The following is a 26,978-nucleotide window of genomic DNA, read 5'->3' as shown; positions in this document are numbered from 1 at the left end:
TACAGGGAGCCTGTAAATTTTGCAACCACAGATGGTCCAAATGTTCCCAGCTATTTTTATACCGGAGACTGTGAAATCTTTGGTGGAAGATATTTTCTTTAGATCACTATGATTTGAAATATCAGTCCTTCACTGAGAAATGTCTGTGAGGCCCATCTTATTTCAAGGTATATTTTATTTATACAGAGTCTTTCAATCGGCTCAAAAATGAGCTCTGCATTACAAATTCATGCAACATACATCAGTGATATTAGCAGGAACACTGTAAAATGTTTATTAATTTCTATATAATTCTGATGCAGCAGGTAATATGAAGAATTGTATCATACGTTGTGTTGATTTATTTGTTTTGGGAAAGAATGAAGCAAAAATCACAGTGCTAACAGTCTGAAAAGAGCTGCTCTCAAGGCTGAGCACAAACAGCGTTCAACAAGGCCCCAAAACCTTCATCTCAAAGTGTCGCATTAAGCCATGAAGAAACATCTGGCTGGACATCAGCACTCCTTCTGTCTGGGCACTGATGTAAAACAGGTTTTCATGTCCAGAAACCAACTTGAGCGAGTGCGTTTCCCCCTGCATGGCCACTAGAGGGCCTGCGTGTCGCTGTCGTCTGAGCTTTTGAGCAGCTCTGTTTCTGGGAGGGCCATGAGGGCTGTGTCAGCATGCACCTCCTCTTCATCTGACTGGACCAGTGGGGAGTCTCCGCTGCAGCTTTCCTCGCTGCCATCGTCTTCATCCGGACCCTCGGTCACGCCGCTGATGGTGTCGGTGCAGGAGGAAGAGATGGAGGACACGGTCTGCCGCAGCTCTGTCTGTGAGGGCACCTTCAGGCTGATGTCTGATGGGGATGAGCCAGGTTCCAGAGCTGGGCCTTCTGCTGAACAAGGTGGAAATATGTCACACCATCTATTTCAGAATATGAATTAGCATTAAAGTGCAGTCACAACCCTGAATACTTCCATACCATGAAAGTCTCACGTGTTCACACAGTCATTCCAGCACTCAGACAAAATCTGCACTTTCTTTTTGCATTGTCTGCTCTGATCTAGAGGGAATATCTTCAGTATTTTGCGCAATGGCTTTTGAGGACAGCTGAAAACTACTATATTTTCCATTTCCATTTTTAAATGGCACACTCATTGGATATATATAATTGCACATTTTATATTTAGATTTTCTTCACTGTCTTCTATAATGCTCACTTAAAAGATCATCTTTAAAAATATTAATAATTAATAATGCTGTTAAATGTAATCTTTAGCCAATCTCAAAATGAGTATCTGTTTTATACTGTTTTAGTTTTTAGTGTTTTATATTTCATTTATTTGGTGTATTTCTAATCATGTATGTTGTATATGCATCACATCCTGAGAAAAAACTCATAAGACTTTGGTTTATAAAAAAATTTATAATAATTTAAAGATATTTTTAATGAAACCTGTGAGGTTTCTGTCCCTACACTGGAAGTAACCAAAACTTTAAAGATTAATATCTATTCACGACTTGATTAAAGATTCATATGGATTCGTTTTACGGCATCTTTATACGATTTTTGGATCTTATCTGGACTTTGAATGCAATAAATACTTTAAATTTGTTCTGCTCTTAGAACATTTGAATACATTCTCTGATTATATACCTGCACAAACAACAGAGCTCTGCATAACCACTGTCCTATTTTACCCATGTAAATAACTATATTTAAATAACATAAATACAATTATTACTTACTGTATTAATGTACACTCTCAAAAAACGATGTTATTTCTTAACACATTTTTATTTCTTAATGACTCTTTTAATACGTTTTATCATTTTGTGTTAAATGTGTTTAAACAACAACAACAAATGCAAATGTGTCCGACACAATATGTGTTAATTATCATCCAATCACACTGCTGCTTTGTGTAACTTCGTGAGCTGTTATTCTTCTCATGAGCAAGTTTCATCATAGTTGGATGGAGGAAAGAAACATTTCTGTATTTGGCATTAAGAGGCTTTCAAAAATGTATTTTGTGATCACTTGTAGATGGTCAAGGCGGATTTTACACCTATACACGGCAGTGGTGGAAAGTAACAAATCATTTTTACTTTGTTAATGTACTTAAAGTCCCCCTGTGGTGAAAATCTAGTTTTTAATGTTTTTTATGTCTATGTAGTGTTTTTAATATGCTTTAAGACAAACCATGTGCAACTAAGAGGCATACAGGCTAATAGAGCCATTTTACAAATGTAAATCAAGGTCTGGTGTGCTGTTAACTAAGCCAAAGGAAAGTAATGTCTGCTTTCAAGAATTCTATAAGTATCTTTTCACTTCAAAATGTAATGTGCCTGACTCAGATATGACTGACTTTCTTGATACTATTGACATTCCAAAGTTTAGTGAGGCTGCCAGAGAGGAGCTAGATAAAGAGTTCACTTTGGATTAAATTTTGAAGGCTATCAAGTCCTTTTCAAACGGTAAGGCCTCATGGCCTGATGGGTTCTGCATTGAATTCTATAAAGCTCATGCAGACATAATTGCCCCATTACTGCTTAGAATGATAAATCATTCTTTTAAAAATAAACTGTTCCCTATTTCTCTCTACGAGGCAAACATTTGTTTATTATTGAAAAAAGAAAGGCATGACACAGATCCTTCCAGTTACAGACCATTGAGCTTGCTTAATTGTGACCAGAAGATTGTTGCCAAAGTCTTTTTTTAACCAAACACATTGCTTCATTAATTCATGTAATTATGTATAGTGTAGGCTCTCAGCGGTCTAGGGCAGCCATTATTTCACTTGATGCAGAGAAGGCCTTCGGTCAGATCGAGTGGCGATAGCTATATTCAGCGCTAGATAAGTTTGGGTTTGGTAAAAAATTTCGTACATATATTGAGATGCTTTATGCCAGGGGTCTCCAACCTTTTTTCATTTGAGAGCTACTTTTTAAAAATGAAAGTGGCTGAGAGCTACTCATGTAATACAATACTGAAATCTCTTAAATAAATAATGTCTCATAACTCTCATATTAACAACTATCCAAACTGTTTTAGACCTAAAATAGTTTTTGTGGGCCTATATATGTCACCCTTAAATGTCAGAGAAAAGAACAGAATCAGAGATAAAAAATATATATATAGAAAATTGTACTTTGCATATTATACTGTAAAAACACATAATTATGTGTTTAGTTTAATTTAGTGACCAAAATGATCACAGTTATCACAGAATCCTGTTCAAAGTACGTCTAATACTACACAAATAAATCAATTCACCAAGTTTTATGTCTAAAACCAGCAAATAACAAATAAACAGCATAAACATTAAAATAATAACATTAAAAATGAATGGCCAGATTTTAAAGGAGTGTCTTGCAACATGTTATATCTACTAACATGTAACGTTACAAGTTCAAATAAAGTTTTGACAAAAAAGTTTTTATAAAAAGATAAACCTCGCATATTTCAGCCTTTAAATCATTTTTATAAAAAGAATGAGTCAAAAAAGATAAATTACTGACATTTACAATGCACATTAGCTTATCTTTTATTACTAATAGTAAAATTCGGTCCGATTTTCCCGTGGCGTGCGCTCTCCACAACGACAAAGAAGTTTTAATAGCTAATGGATTTCCACCACCGAAAAACGCTTGCTGTTGCTCTGCTAAAGATTTATTTACGGAGAAGAAAAAAAACACCCATAGTGTTTGGGTGCACCCCCATCCTTCATGTTGACTCACTGTGCCTGGAAAAATTTGCGCGTCACTTCAATTATTTGAAATGAACTTGAGCGCGCAAAAGAGCGATAAAAGAGCCCTTGGCGAGCTACCTCCAATCAGGCCACGAGCTACTGGTAGCTCGCGAGCGACGTGTTGGAGACCCCTGCTTTATGCAAACCCAAAATCAGCAATACTTACCAGGGACTATGTCCCTCTTTATCGTGGGACAAGACAGGGCTGTTGCCTTAGTCCCTTATTATTTAATGTGGCTCTGGAGCCACTGGCTATAAGTATTCAGCACCATTCTTCTATTAGGTGGCATTACAATTGGGTCTGTAGAGACCAGACTCTCTTTATATGCGGATGATTTGCTTTTATTCTTAAAAGACGCCATTAATTCCTTACCCTTTAATGAATTTAATAAACCATTTTGGTTCTTTTTCCAGGTATTCAATTAACTGGAATAAAAGCATCTTTGTTCCTCTTGGCAGTCATTTTCCTAATACATCTTTTTATTTATTATTTGGGATCATTTTACTTATTTACGATTGGTTATTTCCTAAGCTTAACTTTATGGCTGCAATAAAGAGCCTTAAATCTACCATTGGAAAATTGAGGGTTTTCCACCATCGTTAATTGGCCGCATTAATACTATAAAAATGGTGGCCCTTCCAAATTTTTTATATTTGTTTCAGATTTTAACCATCCATCTTACGAAATCTTTTTTTTACAAATCTAGATTCGATCCTTTTCTCTTTTATTTGGGGTTTTAAGGCACATCGTATCTCTAAGGCACACTTAGAGAAATCTAAAGAGCTGGGCGGGTTGGTAATGCCATCTTTTCAACACTGTTATTGGGCCGTGAACGTAAGGGCTTTGATGTATTGGAATTATGAATCGCCCTATTCTTATGAGTGTGCAGTGGATTATCCCAGCTGGATTCACATGGATTCTCATTCTAGAAACTAGAGTAAACTAGAGTTCTCTCCCAGCTTTACTACTAGCCAATTTGAATGTTCCTTTAAAGAGCATTACTAAAAACATTTGTAGTGCATAGTTCTTTAAGGATATTGAAACAAATCAAGACATTTCCTGGTATCACGCAGCCTTCCCTTTATTCTCCCATTAGTGAGAATTTTATACCCGCTTTGAGTGATAGAATCTTCCAAAATTAATGTGGAATAATAAGGGTCTTACTACATTTAACGAGCTGTACACAAACGGTCACCTTTCTTCTTTTGATCACCTTTTTAGTAGATTTGATCTTTCTCACTCTCGTTTTTTTCGTTATTTGCAGATTCGGCTGATCGGCATTATGCTCAGCAGGCTTTCTCTGACTACTGTTTCAATTACCTGGTGCAACAAGTACTAGATTCTAGGCATATGGTTTCCCAATTTGTCTCCCTGTTCTCTTCGCAGTTGAATACATTTACATTTACATTTAGTCATTTAGCAGACGCCTTTGTCCAAAGCGACTTACAAATTAGGACAAAATTCAGCGAGTCATCATAAAGAGGCAAAAGCAACAACAACGCAAGAAGTGCTCAAAATACGAAGTTCAGGTATTATTCAGAGTAGCATAAGCCTGATAAGTGATGTTTCAAAGGGAAAGGAATTATTTTTTTATTTTATTTTTTTATAAGGTTAAGTGCTCACGGAAGAGATTGGTTTTCAGCTGTCTTTTGAATGTTGTCAGGGATTCTGCATTCCGGATGAGGGTGGGGAGAGCGTTCCACCAGCATGGAACTGTGAATGAGAATGTTCTGGAAAGTGGTTTTGTGGCTTTCTGTGATGGAACCACGAGACGTCGCTCGTTGACCGATCGTAGGTCGGTCTGAATACAGAGGCTGAATACATCTTCTGATTATCTTAGGGTAGCCTGGGAAAAAGAGGCTGGTATCAATATATTTGTTGAAAATCTGAAATCTTGAAGAGAATACATAGCTGTTCCATCAATGCAAGACTCCAATTAATTCAGTTTAAAATTGTACACAGACTGCACTATTCTAAATCCAAACTTCACAAGATCTACCCAGCTGTGTTTCCAATTTGTGACCGATGTCAGGGTGCAGAGGGAACTTTATTTCATTCTTTTTGGTTCTGCTTGAAACTCTAGAGTTACTAGCAAGATATTTTTTCTTGGTCTTCAGCGGCATATGATCAAACTTTCCCTCCTGAAATGGAACTGGCCGTCTTGGCTATTCGGACACTGTTTCCTCTTTACCTTATTTTTTGCAGCTGGCATTAATGCAGGGAATGGTTGTGGCCAAGATAATTATATCAAGGGATTGGAAAGCCACTGCTCCCCCATGTTTTCAGAGATGGCTTACTAAGATGGTCTGTCTTAAACCTTGAAAAAACAGGATTTATTGAAGCAAAGTCTCATATTAATTTTCCCAAATTCTGGGGTCCCTTTCTCCAACATTTACATGATATCAGAACTTAGAGATTTTAACACATCAGTTACTATGATCCCCCTCTTTACATGATTTATCTTTCTCCTTTGTACTTTATTTAGGCACTTTTGGGGGGAGTCATATAATCTAGTATTATATGACTAGATGTCGCCTTAAAGACATTCGTTCCAATGAACTGCCGTAGACAAGGCGACATCTAGTGTGTATATATCTATGCACCAGTCTGCGTACACGTCAGATCAGATCACTCGGACATGTCTGCGTATAAGAGGTAAAAACGATATAAATACTGTTCGTTTTCTCACACAAACCGCTCGTTTCGTGTCTTAGGCCATCAATGTGTACTTACGATGGGGAATTGTTTAATTTGGACGACGGGGAATTGTTTTAATTTGGACTCTGTGCTTGTGTTTTGAGACCGTGACCATAGACCTGCATTATATGACTGACAGACAAGAACGGTTTGACCTAAAAATATCAAAATTGAAACTACTGCGGAAAAAAAGACACCTACATCTTGGATGCCCTTGAGGTAAGCTAAAACATACCAAAAATGAATTTCAAAGTGAACTATCCCTTTAAAAGTAACACTCGGAGCCCTTTTTTAACGATCTGAAACGCAAGTGTCAAGCGCAAAGCGCAAGTAACTTTGTGGGCGGGTCTCGGCGCTGTTGCTATTTTCCCGGCAAATCTAAAATGGGTTGGTCTGAAGTAGCTTCATTATTCATAGGTGTGGTTTGGGCGTAACGTGAAATAAACCAATCAGAGCGCCATCTCACATTCCCTTTAAGAGCAGACGCGCTTTTTCCATAGCGGATTGCTATTGTAACGGCGGATTTGCCAGGCGCGCGCCAGGAGCGGTTCACAGCCAAGGAGAGCAACGCTCTCGTCACGGCCGTAAAAGAGAGAAGTTACATTGAAATGGAGAAACCCACCCAAATTAACTTCGGTTAAACAGGCGTATGATAATTTGGGTAAATGTGTAAGCTAGATGTATGCTTTTATAATAAATTGTCTATCTATCTATCTATCTATCTATCTATCTATCTATCTATCTATCTATCGTAATAATGTATGATTTGCAAAAATGAAAACTGCTGCTTCTGTGTAGATGAGAGAATCAAAGTGCGCGTTGTGCACACGCTACATTGATTATGGCCAAGCATGCGCCCTTAAAATAGCATATGAATAACATGCGCAACGCGCCATTGACTTTAAACTATTTTTTCCTGGTTAGTGGCGCAATTGTTTTCTAAACCTGCAAAATAGCATGAAGGAACGTTTGCGCCGGAACACGCCTCCTCTTTGCGCTGAACCGCCCCTGGGAGCGCAAGTGTATTTCCTAACTTACCGACGTGCGTCTGTGGAGGGAAAAGTCCGCTTTGTGCGGGTGCAAAATCGGAATGATACATGCGTCGGTGTACAAAGTCACTTGCGCTGGGTGCAAGATAGGGCCCAAAATGTGTTGTCCTTATCTAGACACAAAAGTGTGTTAAGAAACAACACCGGTTGTGTTGTTTTCAAAACATAATTTAAGAGTGTATTGAAATTTCCAATGCCACTACAAATTCATTGTGTGAGTGAGCACACTTGGCCAATAAAACTGATCCTGTTTCTGATCCTGTTTCTGATTCTGAATTCGTCACAGTAGTTCTTTGTTTTGTGTTTTTGGTGCTTGGTGCTTGGTACTTTGGTGCTTACAGAAAAAGTGCAAAGTGCATAGGCACCAAAATACATTTTTAAAGAAACAAATGAAATCAGGTTACATTAAGAGCACAACCGACCTGTGTCAGGAGAGAGAGCGCTGTTCTCTTCACCTACGGAGCTGAGGAAGACATCGAGAGCCTCATGGTCGGACACATCTGTGAGATCCATTTGTTCCAAAAGATCAACATTCACCTCCATTGAGGACATACTGCCTATTGGATCTGCCCCAGAAGATGAAAGAAAACAAACCACAATTACTTCTTTAACTTTGTGAATCCTAATACCAAACCATCTGCTCGCTTTAAAACCTACAGAACAGCAGATATAGTTCAGGAATATACAAGCAAATTTCACAATATATTTAATATATTGACATGGATGGAAGAGGCTGGGAAAAAGAAGATGTCCTGAAGAACGGGGGATGCATGGGAAAGCATACCTCACACATCAGGGCAGCATTTAAGGCAGGAGAGAGGAAAGAGAAGACCATCAACATCCTTGCATAAGCTCTTTAACCTCGCATTTAACGCAGTAACAGTATGTTTAAATATTCATAAAAGGAAGGACAGAGCCGTGAGCAGCACATCATATAGAGCGGCTGTAATTCAAACTATTTTGCTGCTATTTTCTGAAGGTTACTATGAAAAAGAAAGCATTGCATTTTGACTGCTAAACCATTGCTCACCGTCCCACTAAATGCAGATTGCACTACATGAGGAGAGTAAATATGAATAGTAAAAGTGTTGTTGAGAGCATAACAAATCTAATTTCAGGCATTTGAACAAGTATGTGCACAAGTGGTCCTTATAAAATAGGTAACTGACCTCTCCTATCCGTGATCTGGAGGTATCCTGTGGAGAGGTACTGCTCCATGTCTTGCTGAAATGCCTCTTCAAAGTACTTCTGTCGCTCCTTTAGCTTGACCTGCTGCGCATGCTCCATCTCCAGCACTTTCTGGGCATGTTCTGTATCGAGCTCCGCTAAAGAGAGACATAAAAAACCAAGTAGGTTACAAAATGCCAGAGAGAAGAAAGAGTAATGGAGGATGGAAGCATAAAATGAACTGGAAAGGGAAGTGGATTCACCCTCAGAGAATCATTGTAGTAACATACAACACTTGAGCACACATAAAGCAATTACATAACACTTATTTTCACTAAATATAGATTCAAATTACATACAACAACAGTTTGTGTTCATCTCAACAAGTTTAGTAGGAAAGCATTAACAATCTGAATGGCCACTGCCTACTGATGCCACAGCTGTGTCAAGTTAATCCACAATTGTGGATAAAGTATAACAATCTTCTACAGTAAGTATCTGATCTGTAATATATTTTTCATAAGTTTCATGTTTCATATCAACATGTTATCAATATTCTAAAAACTACTAATTCACCAAGGATGCATTTATTTAATAAAAAATGCATGCTTTTTCCAAAACTATTAGCAAATTTGCTAACGCAAACCTCTGAGATCTAAACTTCAAACAACAGTGTACATTTTCAAACATGTTTTCTACAGCCCAACAATGAAGAAGATCCTACACAAATGTCTTTCCAGCATGCTAGCTTACCACAGCGTGTTATGATCTTCTAGTAGGGGTGGCAGAGAACGCAACGCTTCTTTTGTCTACGCGGCACGAGAGTGGGTGCGCTTATTGCGAGACATACAAGATGTGCAATGAAATACTTTATCTTTCACAGGAAGTGCATACTCTTCTCTAAAAAGCAGGAAGTCTGCCTATGCTATTTGAATGTCACGTCTGTGGTGTTTATAGGTGTGATGTATGCATAGATGTGGTACAAACATCCTGTCAAAGCTTATGGTGTCACAGTCTAAAAAAGGAATGAAAAGAATGAAAAGTTTATTTGACCTCCAAAAACTTGATATCATGCAAAATAATTCCCCTAAAACTCCCTAAACACTAAGTATTTCAAGACATTGTCACTAATCACCCTCTGTGCATTTAATGCATGCAAGTCTGCATACAACAACATCAAATATAGAGCAGACTTTGTCTACCGTTATCCTGTGTATTGTCAGGAAAATGAGTCCATTGACAAAGCTGTGAAGTGCACCTCTGTTATTAGGATGTGGTGTTAACTACAGTCCTGTCACATATAGTTTTTCAACAGACACGCTGGTTGAGCAGTGTTAAATAAAAGTGCTGGGCTGAATCTAAGCATGTTCACTAGGAAATCATTGTTGCCCATTTCAGCACAACATTAGCCTTGCGAAAGTGAGCTATGTAAATGAAGATGATGCAAGCACATTAAAATAAAACTGAATATGTATGACATTATTTTCATGACATTAGTTTAGCAATGATATCTGGTTGACAGCCTCCTCTGATGCCACCTGCACTACTAACCTGCTTCTGCCCCTCACGCTTGTCAAATCAATATTTCACAGCAGAATCATTATCCCATCTCTTTAAAGTTATAAAACTACCTGTTTACTACTATGCCAATTAAATGTTAATATAAAAACTGGTATGAAGGTAAATGGCAAATAACCTTTTGTTTCAACATTTTAGGTTAAAATCTATATGCAAGGGGAATATTTCTAACCATTTACACTACCATTCAAAAAATTGGGTCAGTAAGTTGGTTTTTGTTCATTTGTTTTTGAAAGAAGTCTCTTATGCTCATGAGGGCTGCATTTATTCAATCATAAATACAGTAAAAACAATATTATTGTGAAACATTCCTACAATTTAAAATGACTGTTAAAATATTGTTTTCTGTTTCAGCATCATTACTTTTTGCTAACAAAAAAGGATCTTTCTAGGTGGAAAACTCTACCACTCTCACTGGCAGGTAGAATTAATGCCATAAAAATGAATATTTTACCCAAATTTCTATTTCTATTTCAAAAGCATTCTTTAAAGGTAGGGTAGGTAGGAATTGTCTAAAAAACTTCTTTTCCAAATTTGTTTCAACTTTATTTATACATCAATACATAATTAAAATGTAAGTACTCTGAAAAAGAAAGTATAAAAATCGAGTGTCTGTAGACCTCTCACGACTGTTTTAAAGACAGCTCATTATTTCCATTCCCTCCACCCCCTCCCTTCTGGGCTCCTTCCAAAGCCACGCCCCCAAAACACATGAATGCGCGACTGGAAGACGCATTATTTACCTGAGACGAGCGGAGAGGAGAGCAGTGCATGCAGTGACATCATGTCCGAATCACATCATGTAATAAAAAAATCTAACTTTATCATTATGAATATAAACAAATAAGATGTATTTTAGTACTCACTATCAAGCTAGCATTGGTAAAGTTTAAAATATATATTTTTTGATTCGCTAATGAGCTAGTTATATCTATAAGGCAAAGCTAAAAACAGGTTGCATTGATACACGTTTTTCCATTACCATCAGTTACACTGTGATGAAGATGAATTTCGTTTAAGATTCATAACATATACGGTGGTCTGCATGTAAGAGTTTCCATGATGAAAACATTGCTGACTCTGATGAGGACTACACTCCAGAGACAAGTACCGCATTGTCAGCTCGAGGACAGGTCCGGGGTCGAGGGCGAAGCAGAGGAGGTCGTGCAAGAGGCAGTGCAACTAGGGTCCGAGGATATTGACACGCGTTTTATTTCTTTGTTGATCCAAAGACTTTTTGTTCATTACCTTTTCTAGTACTGTCTTCCTTTTTTTGCCTTGTTTGCCTTCGCTAACTGCATATGCCGGTAATGTGAATTTTGATTGCTCTTTCTCTGCCATTGTTTTGCTATTCCTAGGTTCCGTGCCTCTTGAATTCCTCAAATCAAACGGGTGCGCGCAAGTGGGCAGATCCTGTGGCAAAAGGGTGGTTGCCATGGTTGCGAGAGAGAGCCTAAGCCAATCCTTTGTTTCATCCCGGATGGAAATAATGAGCTGTGTTTAATGCAGATTAAACGGTCCAGAGTCACTCGATTTTTATACTCTTTTTTTCAGAGTACTTACATTTTAATTATGTATTGATATATATAGAAAGTTTAAACAAATTTGGAAAAAAGTTTTTTTATAAAATTCCTACCTACCCTACCTTTAAGTCACTAGATCGAGTGATTTCAGATTTTATTTGGAACGGAGGCCCAGTAAGAATACAGAAACTATTCCTTCAACAACCCAAAAGATTAGGTGGATTCGCACTTCCTTATTTCTTATTTTACTACTGGGCAGCAAACATTCATAGCATTTTATATTGGAGTCAGTCACATTATGGTCTTTGTCATTGGGTGCCGGCATGGGATGAAATAGAATGCGACTCCTGTAGCCGAGTCTCTTTACATGCTTTATTATGTTCTTCTATTCCTATAAAACTTTCCCACTATTCTTCAAACCCTTTAGTTCTGCATAGCCTAAAAATTTGGCAACAATTTAGAAAACACTTTGGCTTTCAGAAAATGTCGGGTCTGTCTCCTATACATAAAAATCCTTCTTTTTTATCTTCCATTTCAGATGGAGCCTTCGCATTATGGTTTAGAAGGGGCATTGTAAATATTAATGATCTCTTCCACGATAATACTTTTGTAACTTTTTCATATCTATCACACAAATGTAATCTTCCGAAAACTCACTTCTTTAGATATCTTCAGACTCGTGAATTCATAAGAAATAAATTCTCTCACTTTCCTCATGCACTCTCTGAAACAAGAGATTGATCAAGTTTTAGAAATTAAAGTCTCTAAAGGTGCCGTCTCCAATATTTACAAAACTATTTTTTCATTTACTGCACTCTCAGATTTTTCACCCATGTCTAAAATAAAGCAAAATTGGGAATCAGATCTTAATCATGTTTTTACTGATGAAGAATGGTCAAAGGCCCTTTGTCGCGGTCATACCACCTCTACTTGCGCTCGTCACTCACTAATACAATTTAAGCTGTTACACAGAATATACTGGACGAAAGCTAAACTGTCTAAAATAAACCCGGATCTCAATCCTACTTGTGACCGATGTCGACAAGCCCCGGCCACTCTTTATCATACTTTTTAGCTTTGCCCAGCGTTGACCTCTTTCTGGACATCAATCTTCAAGTCAATTTCTAATGTTTTCATGTTAGATGTTGAACCGTGCCCTTTAGTGGCACTATTTGGTCTTAATCCCGCAAAGGTATCCTTATCATCTTTACAGTCAAACGCTTTAGCTTTTTGCTTAATAATTGCCAACAGGCTTATACTGATGAACTGGAAAAATCCTTTTCCACCCAGCTACTTTCATTGGATGCACGACCTGTTGCAGTTTATTCAAATAGAAAAAATTTGATTTACAATGATTGGCAGAACAGAACAATTTCATATGATTTGGCAACCTTATCTTTTGCACTTTAAAAAATAATCATTTTCCTACAAATAACCATTTATGTAACCACTCCTTTGCATTTGACCCTAGCTGATTTAGTCCTCTCTCTCGTCCCTGTTTGTTTAAGAAACAGAGTACATAAAAAAAAAAGGCAAATTAATTGTATTTGGTTTTCTTGACAGCTGGAAGTGATTGTTTAAAAAAGGTGTAAAGTTTGTTATTTTTTGTGTGTTTTTTTGTTTTCTTTTCCTTAGTAATATTTACAGTTTTTGCTGTACTTTATTTATAGTGCTACCATACTGTACATGCATACTACATTAATATTATTTTTACTTGTATTATTGTGTAATATACTAGTATGTTTTGAAGCAAGCATTTATAATCTTTCTCTTTTTTTCTTTTCTTTTCCCCTTTTTGTTGAATCAGAGAGTAAGAAATACCTCTGCTTAATTTCATCTGTATTTTTTTGGTCAGTATGTCGAAACAAACACTGCATTGTCTTTCTTTTATTATCTCTCTGATTGGTAAAACACCAATAAAAAAAATGCTGATTTGCTGCTCAAGAAACATATATTATTGTTACAAATGTTGAAAACCGTTGTGCAGCTTAATATTTTTGTGGAAACCATGATAAAAAAATGTCAGGACTCTTTGTTGACAGCATTTATTTGACATAGTATTAATTTCTTCAGGACACAGCTTTAAGTTACCATTACTACTGTATCAGGAAACACAGATATGGAAAATATAGCAAATATATACATATACTGACTCTCCAACATGTAGACTTCCATAGGCAAGTCTAAATTTGTGACATCAACCTTATTTAATGGCTGTTCTCCTTTTAAATGGAATAAATTCAAGCTTTTTAATGGGCAGGCTAATGCTTTAAGAAATAGAAGGAACTTGCAATGGCGCAGGTTCAATGCATTTTACTTACTAACATGAAATTTCCAAGAGGTCAAGGTTTGGCCTGTTAGCTCCTGCTGGTAGATGCCATCTGGCTGCTAAAAGCATCTTTCTCCCTTTGACGACCATTCAAAAGCAGCTCCATATTCGGACTGATAAGAACCTCACAAACATATATATTCCTAATTTTTATTTAATAATTACAGTAGATGCCACCTTTCCTAACTTATTTGAAGGGCTCTAAAGGCATGAAATGGATTTATATTTGTCCCTATCTGCTGTCTTTGACGTCACAGATCAGAAGAGCTGCTAGTGAAGGGATTGAGTTTGTTCTTAATACCCCATGAATAGTGACTTTTTTCTACTTAATACATCTGAGGTTCAGGTGATTGTCTCAAAAAAAAAAAAAAAAAAACTGACAGCAGAACGCAGCGCCCATGAGCTGCCATACTACCAGTGGGGTAAGGGGTGGATTGTCCGACGCAATATGAGCAAGTGCCATTAAGATGAATGGCAATGCTAACGGACAGCTTCCTCCCTTGAAAGATTACATGTCCACGGGAACTAAATCATGGATACAGAATGAAAGCACTAAATCTGCAGAGTTAAGCTGTGCCTTTCGTCACATTTTCCGTTACGTACGTGTGACAGCTAATGATAGCTGACGGCACAGGGTGAGCCCGAGGCTCTCTGATCATACTTGTCACATCCTCCACACACATTACTCAGAAATGAGGGAAACATGTTAAAGTCACCATGAAATCAAAATGAACAAATCAAATTTTTAATGGAATATTATGAATATTTATCCATGCACTTTTTTTTTTTTATTCATGTGTCCCCGTAATAATTAATCAAAATAACTTCCCCTCCCTCTTGCAACGACATCTCTTCTCTGATGACGCGTTTACTGCTGTGAGGGCAGGACAACCTGTCACTCACATGAGATTGACCAATAGCAAACCACAACCATCAAATCAATTCCCCATGGACAAAATCAAGTTCAGCCTTACATTTTTCTTGTTCGAAAAGTCGTTTCACTCGGATGTATGTCACAATAGGGAAAAATAAATAAATAAATAAATAAATAGCAACTTCCATTTCATACCCACTTTAGGAACCTTCGTGAGGGTTAATGGACAGAACCACGGCTACGACTTCGACAACACAGTTTCATGGTCTGCTCACTGTGAATATGGCTAGATTACGCTGATGACAATGTTCATTAAAACCATCAATCTTCTATTAGGAAAATGCAGCAGAAGAAATGCAGTGCTAATCAGTGGAGCATCTGGCAGCGGATTGTGATGCAGGTTCAGCCCATGAGCCAGACAGGTTAATGACTCATTCTAATGAGCTGACCTGCCTCCGCACACAGAACAGAACCCAAGAATCCAGCAACAGAAAGAGGAAGGAGACAGAGGAATGTATGAACACTGACTTCTTTCAACATATGGGTGGTTCAAGATCACTACTCTGCCCAACAACCACAGTCAATTAGGATAGACAATGAATTATAAATAGTCTCTGGTTTGTGTCAGTAGAACCTTTTCTGGTAACATTATTTTACAGTGTCCTCCTTGTTACAGGTTACATGTACTTACTGTAGTAATAACAGTAAATTATGCATAATTACAAGCAACTGACCCTAAACCAACCCCTATTCCTAACACTACCCTATAGTAAGTACATGTTGTTACTTGATATTACTCAGTACAGTAAATGTATAATTACACTGTAACAAGGACACCTTAAAGGGGTGGTTGATTATGATTTCACTTTTCTAACTTTAGTTAGTGTGTAACGTTGCTGTTTGAGCATAAACAACATCTGCAAAGTTACAATGCTCAAAGTTCAAAGCAAAGGGAGATATTTGCTTTTAAAGAAATTACTTTTTAAGGACTACAACAAACGGCTGGTAGGGACTACTCGAGCTTCCTCCAATGTGACATCACCAACCCTAGAATTTACATTAAACCCGCCCCCTGAACCCAATTTATAGATTATCAAGACAGAATATGCTAATCAGTGACTAGAAGATAACTACACATCAGCTACATAAATTCATCAACTAACCATTCAGAGATTTCCTTTTGCATTCTACATGTTGTCACTTCTTCTTGAGCCTCTCCATCATTGACTCCGTTGACATCATCTGACTCCGGTTTGAACATAAAAGGCTAAAAGTTTTCGAAATTTTCAGTGCATGTCTGTGTGAGGTAAAATGACACAAGCTGTTGAAGCTCCGCCCTCTGTGCCGGGAGCAGCAGCTCATTTGCATTTAAAGGAACAGACACAAAACAGTGCGTTTTTGCTCACCCTCAAAATGTGACAACTTTAACATGCTATATAAAAATATCTGTGGGGTATTTTGAGCTAAAACTTCACATACACACTCTGGGGACATCAAAGAAACATTTTACATCTTGTGAAAAGGGCATTATACCACCCCTTTAAAATAAAGAGTAACCCCTTTGCTTAGGTTTTTTCAAACCTAAATGTTCTAGCTTAACTTTATGTTAGAAAACATACAACTCCCACAAATCACAAACTATACAACCTTTGAAAATAGGTCCGCTTCACGCCGGGATGTTCTTTGTCTCCACATCGTGCATTAAAATTATTTAATGCACAGCAAGCCGTGGATTATCCCTTACTTAATGCAAGAAATGGAGGCAAGGAACCACCCGACGCAAAGTGGAGTTAACATTGTTTAATGCACGGCTAGCCATGGATTATCCCGCTTATACCATGGTCATTTGCCACCATTGACAACTTAAAGCTGTCATTGATGTTTGCAGCGTAATATTTGACCGGAAGGGTAAAATTGACGGTTATTTTCATCAGTTATGGCGCGTCAGATCTAGCATTCTGCCTGCTTTCAATCAGACAAAGAGATATAGTAGTGTGTAAGATTACATTTATTTGAATTATAGCATATTTTTTAATTAATTATCGAGAGAGAGAGAGAGAGAGAGAGAGAGAGAGAGAGAGAGAGAGAGAGAGAGGGAGAGAGAGAGAGAGAGAGAGAAAGAGATTCGTACCTGCGTCTGTTCAGCTTCTCTCTCTATTAACATCAAAGCTGTGAGCTTAATTACTTTAAAATAGCGAAGTAACCCCCTTGTTGCTGAGAAATATAATGTAGCGATTCAGTTGCTGAGCTATTTTATTACTAAAATTCGCGGGGCAGCGTTGATAAGTGTAAAGAGGTATGTTGATAAGGGAAGGAGGCGGGAACCGGCGAACGTTCAAACACTTTAATATATCAAAATAAACAAACAACAAAACGAAAGGAAAAGCGGCAGCCCCTCACGGACGACTGCCGCACACACATAAACAAAACATAACATAACATAATGTCCATAATGTCGTCGCTCCTCCTTTTATGCTTCAAGAGCTCACGCTGTATAATATAATATAATATAATATAATATAATATAATATAATATAATATAATATAATATAATATAATATAATATAATATAATATAATATATCAATTCTCTCTAGTGAATGCTTAATCTCTAAAATAACTTTATGAGATTGTAATACATGAGCCACCAAGAGGCTGCAGCTCTACAACCCAATGTACAGGTCAAAAATGAACCAATTGGCAACAGTCTGAGGGCACACAAGTTAAGCAAACAGTACTTTGGCTCTTTAAGACATTGTCATGTTATCGCAATGCTCTCAACACATAGAACAGCAGGAATACTAACCCTAACTTCAAGTAAATAACTACAACAACTCCATGGCAAGGATGTCTTTCAAACAGATTTACAGCAACATTTCTAAATTTGATGTATCCAAAGTCTTTTATAAAAAATATAATTCTAAGCACTGCAAAGGCTTGCATTATGATGGCTGGTAATGAAAAGGCATACAGACACAAAAGCCACAGTATGTATCCCAATCTGCGCTGAAATTCCATTACTAAAGCCTGCCAAACCCAAAGATGACAAACAATTACTGCAAACCACCAATTCAGATCCCTTGAAATACAGCCAGAACTGCGATACATCAGCACATCAAATTAACCTTACAACCATCTACTCAATATTGAATTAAAAAAAAGAGTGTCTGGAAACCTACAAGAATCTCTCATGCTGCTGTCCAGAGTTCCCGACGTGGACATTTTGTATTTCTCCTTGAAGAGTGCAGATAAGCTGAAAGCAGGACTGGTAAGCCTGAGACTGCAGTTAAAGTGAGGCTGAAGAACAGCTAAACGAACATCTTATATTCTGCAGCCACTCCTTTTATTCCAGAAGCAGCTCCTCTATGGCCAGGAATGCTGAGACATTGCCTTGCTCAGGGACACAGAGCTACAGATGCAGCTGGAGTGAGGAGGAAAGCAGGGAACGTACCATTCACATCCTGTTATAGGGGTGAGGGTCTGTAGAAATCTGAGTTTTGTATAAAATATTTGCCTTCATCGCTTTGCAATCTGGGACTAATCAATCGATCTTATAGCCTACTTTATTCAACACTCAACTATATGATTAATATTACAATTAGAGAATTAGAGAACATGAATAACGTCAACATTAGTTTGAATAATCATTAGTTAGTGCCAAAAACACTGCAATCTGACACAAAAGCACATTACACACAAAAGTCATTGATAAATCTAAAAGTCTTTCACAGATCTCAGCGTTGCATTTTACACTGCACATACTAGCAAACCACAGCTTCCTTGTCCAGATGGGAAAAATGAATTAATAAAAACATAAAATATCATTTAAAAATCTAAATAAATAAATAATCAAGTATGAGGTGTGAAGTCTTGAAGTACACTGCCCACACAAACAACGAGCCAATCTCAAGCAACACCACCTACGTACCAAAGGAAGTGTTATAAACAGTCTTTACCACTTTTTCAGTGACAAAGACATTTGTAGAATCACTAGGATGTAAAATAAATACATAAAATAACATCTACTTTTGCATCAATTACAAAATAACCTCTACACTCAGATGACCTAAATGTTCTCTAGATAAAGGGCACGGATATGTGAACAGTGATGCATAGCCGCCTAAAGGCAATTTCTGTTTAATACAACATCTCTATCTGATACATGGAGGAGCTGCGATGATGAAAGTGAATGTTATTTTCTCCGGACGGTAGGTATGAACAGATGGAGCAGGCAGCCTCCCTTGGAGGTCAGTGTGGAATTAATGGCATCATAAGACCAAATAAAGACAGCAGTGTCCACACACTAGAGCAGTTTTGCCCTCCCTGAGGTTGCTTTGTGTCGCCTGGGTAATTACTGTACTACACGGTTATTCTCATTGTTCAGCACTAAATGTTTCTGTTTCTATCTTTAAATACATTTGTATAGTGTCAGTGGTCAATGACTCGTTCCCTTTACTGAACTATTTATTTTCATACAATTCTTTAGTACATATGATCTCTCTACTTCTTGAATCTGTTTAAGATGTAAAAGAAATTATAATAAAATAATAAGATGATATACATTATGATATAATTATAATGAATTAATTATAATACTTTAAGTAAGTATGATTACATAATTATAAGTAACTAATTAAATACAATACCATTCAAAATCTTGGGCTCGGTAAAACATTTTCAGTGTTTTTGAAAGAAGTGCCTTATGCTCACCAGGTCTAGATTTATTAGATCATAGGTCATAAAAAATTTGATCATAAAAAAGTTAGGTCATAACACTAACATTATCAACAATGTCAAATAGTATTACCATTTAAAATAACTGCTTTCTATTTTAATATATTTTAAAATGTAATTTATTTCTGTGATGGCAAATTATGATTTTTTTGCAGCAATTACTCGTCTTCAATCACATGATACTTTAGAAATCATTCTGATATGCTGATTTGGTGCTTAAATAATTTGATTATTATTAATGCTGACAACAGCCGTGCTATTTAATATTTTGTTATATTATATTTTTGGGAGAAAAAAACGTAATACATTTCTTTCTATCCATTCTTTGATGAACAGAAATATTATTTGAAATATTTTTGTAACAATGTAAAAATCTTTACTGTCTCGTTAATATAAATATAATGTAATAATTATAAACTAATATACATATACATATATATATATATATATAAAATATTGGTAAACATACTTATTAATGTATATTTGTATTAGCTGTGGAGTTAGGAGATGGAGAAAAATGATCATTCTTACCTTTGAAAGACTCAAGCTCTTTCCTAGAAAAAAAAAAAAAAAAAGTTACATACACAACAAATACATATACGGTAGTCAACTAGAGCACAAGATCTCACCAGATGTCACATTAAGTCAGCCCCATTTAAAACAGGCACAGATTCCCGTGAAAAAGAGGCTGCATCATTTCATTGGCGCTGACAACTTTTGCATCTGTGTGTTTGTACTAATGAATACCCACACGCAGAAGGAGAAGGGCACTGAGAACTGAGCCCAGCTGCTTTACAACTCACTGGGCAAAGCCAGAGATGTATGATTTAGCTACAGGCTCAAACAGCGAGAGCACACAGCATCAAAAAATGCCTGTATGATTACACAACACACATACATGCTTGGTAGTGTTTTCATACAGTACAAGGGCAATAGGGCGTTCGCATGTTTTCATTTAAGCTTATTTCTGCGTGTGGTTATTCAGTGCTTCTGTGAAATCTGCATAACACACTGTGTGCAGTTTCCTTGTGATGATAAACAACCTAAACAGCAGGTGTTACATTGCTTGTTTCACAAACTCTTATTTAATACAGATGCCCTAATATCTTCTCAACATTGCCAGGGTGCAAAATATCGTCAAAATGACAATGTACTGTTCCTTTATTAAGTTAAAGGGGCAAATCCTTGATGGACAGAACCTTCATGTTCTGCAGTTATTGTGAGCTGATCAAATGACCATGAAATTCAGTACACAGTGCATGTCCTGATCACAGCATGCCTTCAGAAGAGTCATCTCTGAATGAACAAGTGCTCAAGGGGAAATGTGATGATTCGGGTGTTTGATGCTATGATAACCATGCATTTATGCACTGGTAACTAGTACCACCTAAATTCCATTCTATCTTTCCTACAGAACCCTTGCACAAAGGCTTTCTGACATATAGGGCTGGTTATAATTCAGCCAAGGGGACAAAAGACAGCAGAAAGGAAAAGTACTGGCTAAAAGACATAATGGACACATTAAACTGTCTAGGGCCTTTATTTAAGAGCAAATAAACGCTGTTTTTACCTTTTCTTCTTCTTGTAGTTTTCCAGCTGCAGGACCTGAAAGTGTTTGTAGCGCTGATGATCACACTGAGCACACAAATCCTCGAGATATAACAGACGACTCTCCATCTCTTCAAAATCAGCCTCCATGTGAGCTGTGCAAAAACATGGAAGACGAAAGAAGTTTATAACATGTTAAAGCAAATATTATGTACAGGAAAAAAAGGAAAACAAGCCAAAGCCCCTATAGTGGTTAGGGAGTTGAACTGGTAACCCAAAGGTTGCTGGTTCGATTCCAGAACCGGTGGGAAATGACTGAGGTGCCCTTGAGCAAGGCACCTAACCCCTAATCGCTCCCCAGGCGCCACACAAAGGCTGCCCGCTGCTCTGGGTGTGTGTATCCACGTTTGCAGTGTGTGTGTGTTAACTACTCACTACTCTGCTCCTAATGTGTGTGCATTAACTTGGATGGGTTAAATGCAGAAGTCAAATTCCAAGTATGGGTTACCATACTTGGCCGTCACGTGTCACTTTCACTTTCACTTTCACTTTTCACTTTCACTATAACGTGTGCATCCTATCATATTGAATTCATGTGCTACTAGCTAAGGAGTTTTGCAGTGCTGATTTAGAATGCAAGGTATGGTGACATATTGTCATTTCCATTGAGAATTCCATTTCATCTGTACATGCATTACATTACAGACTACAAAATGAGCACAAGTGAATGATAATAGAAATATAGGCAAACTGTTTGCTGTCAGTGCGAGTTCCACAAAGGCAGGACTTCATATAGCTACATAACACCACCAAGTGGCAACACTAAAAAGTGCCTAAAAATCCATGAGAATTTGCAGTTCTCTCTGAATTTGAGCTTTGGATTCTCAGAGGGAACGTGATATGCCTTATTTCATATCTGCTTGCATTAGAAAGATGGTGGAGGAGGTGGTATTTACACTTGGCCACTTCATACTTCTTAATAAAACTGCAAACCAGTGTAACTAGTATAGAAATTCCATTTACACTTGGAAAATCACTGCTTGCATTTCCTGAAACCTTTCAGTTAAACATACAGTACAGTACTTTTTTCTTTGAAATAATAATAATTGTATTTTAGCAAGGATGTATTCAAATAAACGAAAGTGACAATAAAGACATTTATGATGTTACTAAAATTGTGTTTCAAATAAATGCTGTTCTTTCTATTCATCAAAGAATCCAGAAAAAATGCATCCACAAAAATATTAAGCAGCACATTTTCAACTGTGATAATAATAGGAGATGCTACTTAAGCACCAAAACAGCATATTAGAATGATTTCTGAAGGATCGTGTGACTCTGAAGACTGGAGTAATGATGCTGAAAATTCAGCTTTGCCATCACAGGAATAAATTACATTTTAAAATGTATTAATAAAAAGTCATTTTAAAATGCAATATTTCCCAACATTGTGGTTTGTACTGCATTTTTTGGGTCAAATAAGAGAATAAGAGACTTCTTTGAAAAACATAAAAAATTCTTACAGATCCCAAACATTTGAATGGTAGTGTATAAACCTTCTAAACTGCATAACCTGATTCTCAGATGAAAATTTGACTGCATATAACTGCTTGTAACAAATTTACTATTAACTAGATGCATATTCCACAAAAAGTCATTTTGTTCAAAACACTACAAAAAGCACTTATAACAACTGAACGATCAGAGCAACTTTAAATTGGCTATTGTGTAGGCAGTCTGCACAATACACTTTGTAAGGGAGCCAAGTCTGAGGATTGAAGCCAATAGGTGCAACGTTATGGCATGAACAACAGCTACTGACATCAGCAGATGGAGCTCCACAGGAATCACTCTCATTACCACCATGTACCACAGTTACACACAGAGTGGATAGCATTGTGCCTAGACAAACACTCTACAAAGGCAGTCAAGGTGATCTTATTTCTCTACTATCACAGAAAAAGCTCAATTTAAGCCCACATGAGATGTACAATAAGCACTGATTTCAAAGGTATCATGAAAACAATCCATATGACTTGTACTTTATTTTAAGATAGCTTTCTACAAGGATAAAAAAGTGGAAATTTAAGTGATATTTCACTGATAATTCTCCCCTTAACAGCAGATCATGTTCCAGTTTGGTAAGTCGAGACACATTGTGCCAGCTTGGGATAAAGTATCAATATATGGAAGTACGAATGAGAATCAGAGAGGAAGATTGTCAGTTAATCCAAATAAACTAAAATGACAGTTAAAAGTAATATTAATAACCTCCTTATCTACCAATACCATAAATATCTAAGTATTCCTGTACGAATACCTCTGATTTGTCACTGATTAAGATTCTTATGTGTGATGTCTCACCGATACGTGAGGTGATAGTCTCCAGGTCCGAGAGGAAAGCAGGGATCTGCTGCAGATGTTCCTGCAGCTCCAGCACTGCTCCTCGTCTCTTCTCCCAGTGTGCACACAGCATCACAACCTCTCCGTCCACCATCTGACAGACCACAGGGTTTAGTTACCATGGTTATGGCCCCACAAATGAGTCAACTGTACAGAGTTATATGTGTGAACTTACTTCCCCAGCCTTTGCACACTCTTTACCCCGTTTATGAAGGGACACCCAAGTGTCTTCATATCTGGTGAAGAAAAAGCCCAAACATAAAAAAACAACAACAAAAAAACAGTTATTACTACATTCATCACCTTCAGATATTTATCAAAATACTTCCTTTGATTCCATTGCACTTAAATTTTTGTTGATAACTTGACATCATTAACATTTCTGATATGGTTGTGTACAAAAAAGGAAAGCAACTTACCGACTGAGTAACTCGACTCCAGCAGAATATTCAGGGAGGTGCTCATCTCTTCTGGGAGAATATATGACATTATATATATATATTTATGTATGTATGTATGTATGTATGTATGTATGTATATATATATATATATATATATATATATATATATAAGTGACATTTAAGGGGAAAAAAATGTGGAAGAAAAAGTGCAGAACGTTTTCTGTGAGTGTTATGTTTAGGGGTAGGGTTATGGTTAGGGTATAGAAAATATCATTAGCCAGAATAAAACCATTAATTGCGCCTATGGAGAGTCTTCATTTATGGTGAATTGCCCTAATGTGGGACACTGCCTAATGTGGGACACCTAAGGTCTAGTGTTTGTAGGTCCCCCATAAATACATGAATGACAGTGAAACTATGGGTTAGACAAAGCTGTGGTGTCAGATGTCCTATCAAATGTCCAATCATATTTGAGGGTGGAGCAATCATCAAACAGGAGGCACCTTGTGTGAAGACCATCCGAAGGCCATTGACATAGAGTTTTAACAAATTTGATATTAAGGAGTTAAATACATTTTAAACAATGCAATCCTGCTACTTTTTAGCCTAATATGCTTATGAAATGTCTAACTTTGTGTGTATAAACTATATAATTTATATTTTTATCAAATTTTCTAGAGTCCCACATTAGGAAATGTGGTTTCCAAATCCGGGACAACATGATCAGCCTAATGTGGGACAGTACTTCAATGAGTCAAAAATGTGTGTTGGGGCATGGTTTGTGGGACAAACATGGTTATATACATGGTTTTAGTCTTGTAATGCAATATTACAATACTGTTAATGCAGATTTTTACAGTCATGTGAATGTTTTATTCTTGGAGTGCGGTTTGAAGGCTCTTTTTTTGTTTGTATGTGTGCTTGTGCATGCCTACATACGTGTGTGTGTCTCTCTCTCTGTGTGTGTGTGTGTGTGTGTGTGTGTGTGTGTGTGTGTGTGTGTGTGTGTGTGTGTGTGTGTGTGTGTGTGTGTGTGTGTGTGTGTGTCATGTATGTGTCATGTATGTGTAAAAGATATAGTTGACTTAAAATGAAAAATAGCTCTGAATTTAAAAATGCAGTAGAAAACCAATAAAGCCATTCCACTTTATTTTATGCATCTGATTAATTCAATGAAATGTATTTTAGATCACAATGGCAAAGGTGAGAAAGACAGGGACAGATTGTCAGACGCAGAAAGAGAGGCATAAACAGGGAAAGGATAAGAGAAAGAAACTTAATCAGTGGAGGCAGGACAGGATGAAAAGAGCCATAGAGGAGTATAGGCAGATTGTTGAGGATGGTGGGGTCCCTCAGCTGAGACTGTTCGCCAGGGCATGAAATGTCCCTAAATCTACTCTCCAGTGAATCTAAAATAAAATAAGATTTGACTATTCTACATGTATCAATGTGATTTTTGGTCTTTTATCATAGATTTTTCAGTGTCCCACATTGGGGACACAACTGTCCCACATTAGGAAGCTGCCGATTTTCTCAGACGACTTGCAATAAGAGCACTAATATGTCTATATTTTATCTTATGAATAAGTTATCTGAATTTTCTCTTTTGATTTGATAGGATACATCCTGTTTTTTTTTTTAAATGGTATTGGGTGTGGATTTAATGTTTTGGTTACACATCGCAATATGTCACAGAAGTCTGAAGTGCAAAAAATGTCCCACATTAGGGCAATTCACCTAATATAAAAACACGTTGGTTTGTGTGTGTGTGTGTGTGTGTGTGTGTGTGTGTGTGTGTGTGTGTGTGTGTGTGTGTGTGTGTGTGTGTGTGTGTGTGTGTGTGTGTGTGTGTGTCTAAAAAAACAAAACAAAACAAAAACAAGAGAGCACATTACCTTTGTTTTTTCTTTACTTTCACCTCCTTGGATTTGTCACTTAGGGTCTTGATTCTGAGAAGTTTTGAAATATGACACAGTAAAAATCCTAAAATCCAAATAATATGCCTAGTTATATAAACCTACAGTATTTTATTGTTTGGTTACATTTATATGTTTTGGTTTATTGTCGTTATATAAAACATGCACCAGTGTCACTTGGAAATATAAAATGAATAAAAGGGAGTAATGTTGTTTCGCCCATCACATGACAGTCAGCTGGAAGTTATTAGTGCAATTCCAGATTGTAGTTGTTAGCATCCGGCTAACTTGACAGCATTGAACATTTCGTGTCCCTCATCCCACAAATATTAAATTATTAAATACATTTTCTGTCTTTTAATACCCAGCAGCCTTTGTTTTGTGAATATTAAGACAAAAACAAACAACACTCATTGCTGTAAGAAACGTTAAGTGAGATTATTAGCAGGCTAATTAGCTAGCGTCCACTCTCTGCTGAATAGCGGACACTCTCGGCAAGAAGCCAAAGCAGAAGTTAGGTCAATATTATGTAATATGAGTTCAGGTTCTAAAGTTCATAAAATGTTGCTATCTCAACACCTTATTAAGACTCTGGATAGTAAAAAAGCAGCCAGGCAGCTCATACGTACCCTGATGTGAAGTCCTGCTGCACCGTTTGCAGTCGCTCTCTGAAATTCTCAAACATGTCCTTGGGCTGCTTTAATTCCTCTACACAGGCTTGACATTTAGGTTAGATCTGTGTGTGCTTACAGTCATTCACGAGGGCTTCAGTCATCCTATGTCATAGGGCAATATCCTAATGTCCCGTTGTGGGCTTTGCTCCGTCGGACAATGTATGCAGGACTACAGTAACGTTAGCTGGATTCATCCAGCCAGTGTTTATCTCAATAATCAAAAATGGACCTGGATCACTGTATTATTAACATAACATTAAATGTTTACCCAAAGTAAGAAAATGTGATTCAGCGTCGTCTGTCAGATAGCTGTAGCTACTAACGTGAGCCTGAGCCCTTCCTGTACTAGTT

General features: G+C 37.2%; 1 protein-coding gene across 3 annotated transcripts; it reads right to left on the bottom strand.

Moving 5' to 3' along the window:
- Nucleotides 1-157: 157 nt before the first annotated feature.
- Nucleotides 158-26,978, bottom strand: dtnbp1a (dystrobrevin binding protein 1a). 3 transcript variants are annotated; one of them, XM_082149677.1, is made up of 10 exons: nucleotides 26,583-26,978; nucleotides 25,933-25,986; nucleotides 24,056-24,103; nucleotides 23,812-23,872; nucleotides 23,598-23,730; nucleotides 21,256-21,388; nucleotides 20,217-20,239; nucleotides 8,651-8,806; nucleotides 7,904-8,047; nucleotides 158-877 (listed from the first exon to the last, which is right to left on the bottom strand). In XM_082149677.1, the coding sequence occupies exons 1-10, from the start codon at nucleotides 26,636-26,638 to the stop codon at nucleotides 585-587; spliced, it is 1,101 nt and encodes a 366-aa protein (XP_082005803.1). In that variant the 5' UTR covers nucleotides 26,639-26,978; the 3' UTR covers nucleotides 158-584. The 3 variants fall into 3 exon arrangements, with proteins under 3 accessions (XP_082005803.1, XP_082005801.1, XP_082005802.1); XM_082149675.1 differs by having other exon boundaries at nucleotides 24,056-24,106; nucleotides 26,583-26,977; XM_082149676.1 differs by having other exon boundaries at nucleotides 158-874; nucleotides 24,056-24,106; nucleotides 26,583-26,976.

Source organism: Leuciscus leuciscus, assembly GCF_965113295.1.
Source record: "Leuciscus leuciscus genome assembly, chromosome: 20".
Taxonomy (NCBI): Eukaryota; Metazoa; Chordata; class Actinopteri; order Cypriniformes; family Leuciscidae; genus Leuciscus; species Leuciscus leuciscus.
This window is presented reverse-complemented; position numbering and strand designations above follow the sequence as displayed.

Coding starts and splice junctions, on each gene's coding strand:
- dtnbp1a (XM_082149675.1), bottom strand. CDS start 26,638: ATGTTTGAGAATTTCAGAGAGCGACTGCAAACGGTGCAGCAGGACTTC. Junction 20,240..21,255: donor AACTACAAGAAGAAGAAAAG/GTAAAAACAGCG, acceptor TTTTTTTTCTAG/GAAAGAGCTTGAGTCTTTCA. Junction 8,807..20,216: donor AGAGCTTGAGTCTTTCAAAG/GTAAGAATGATC, acceptor GTCTCTCTTTAG/CGGAGCTCGATACAGAACAT.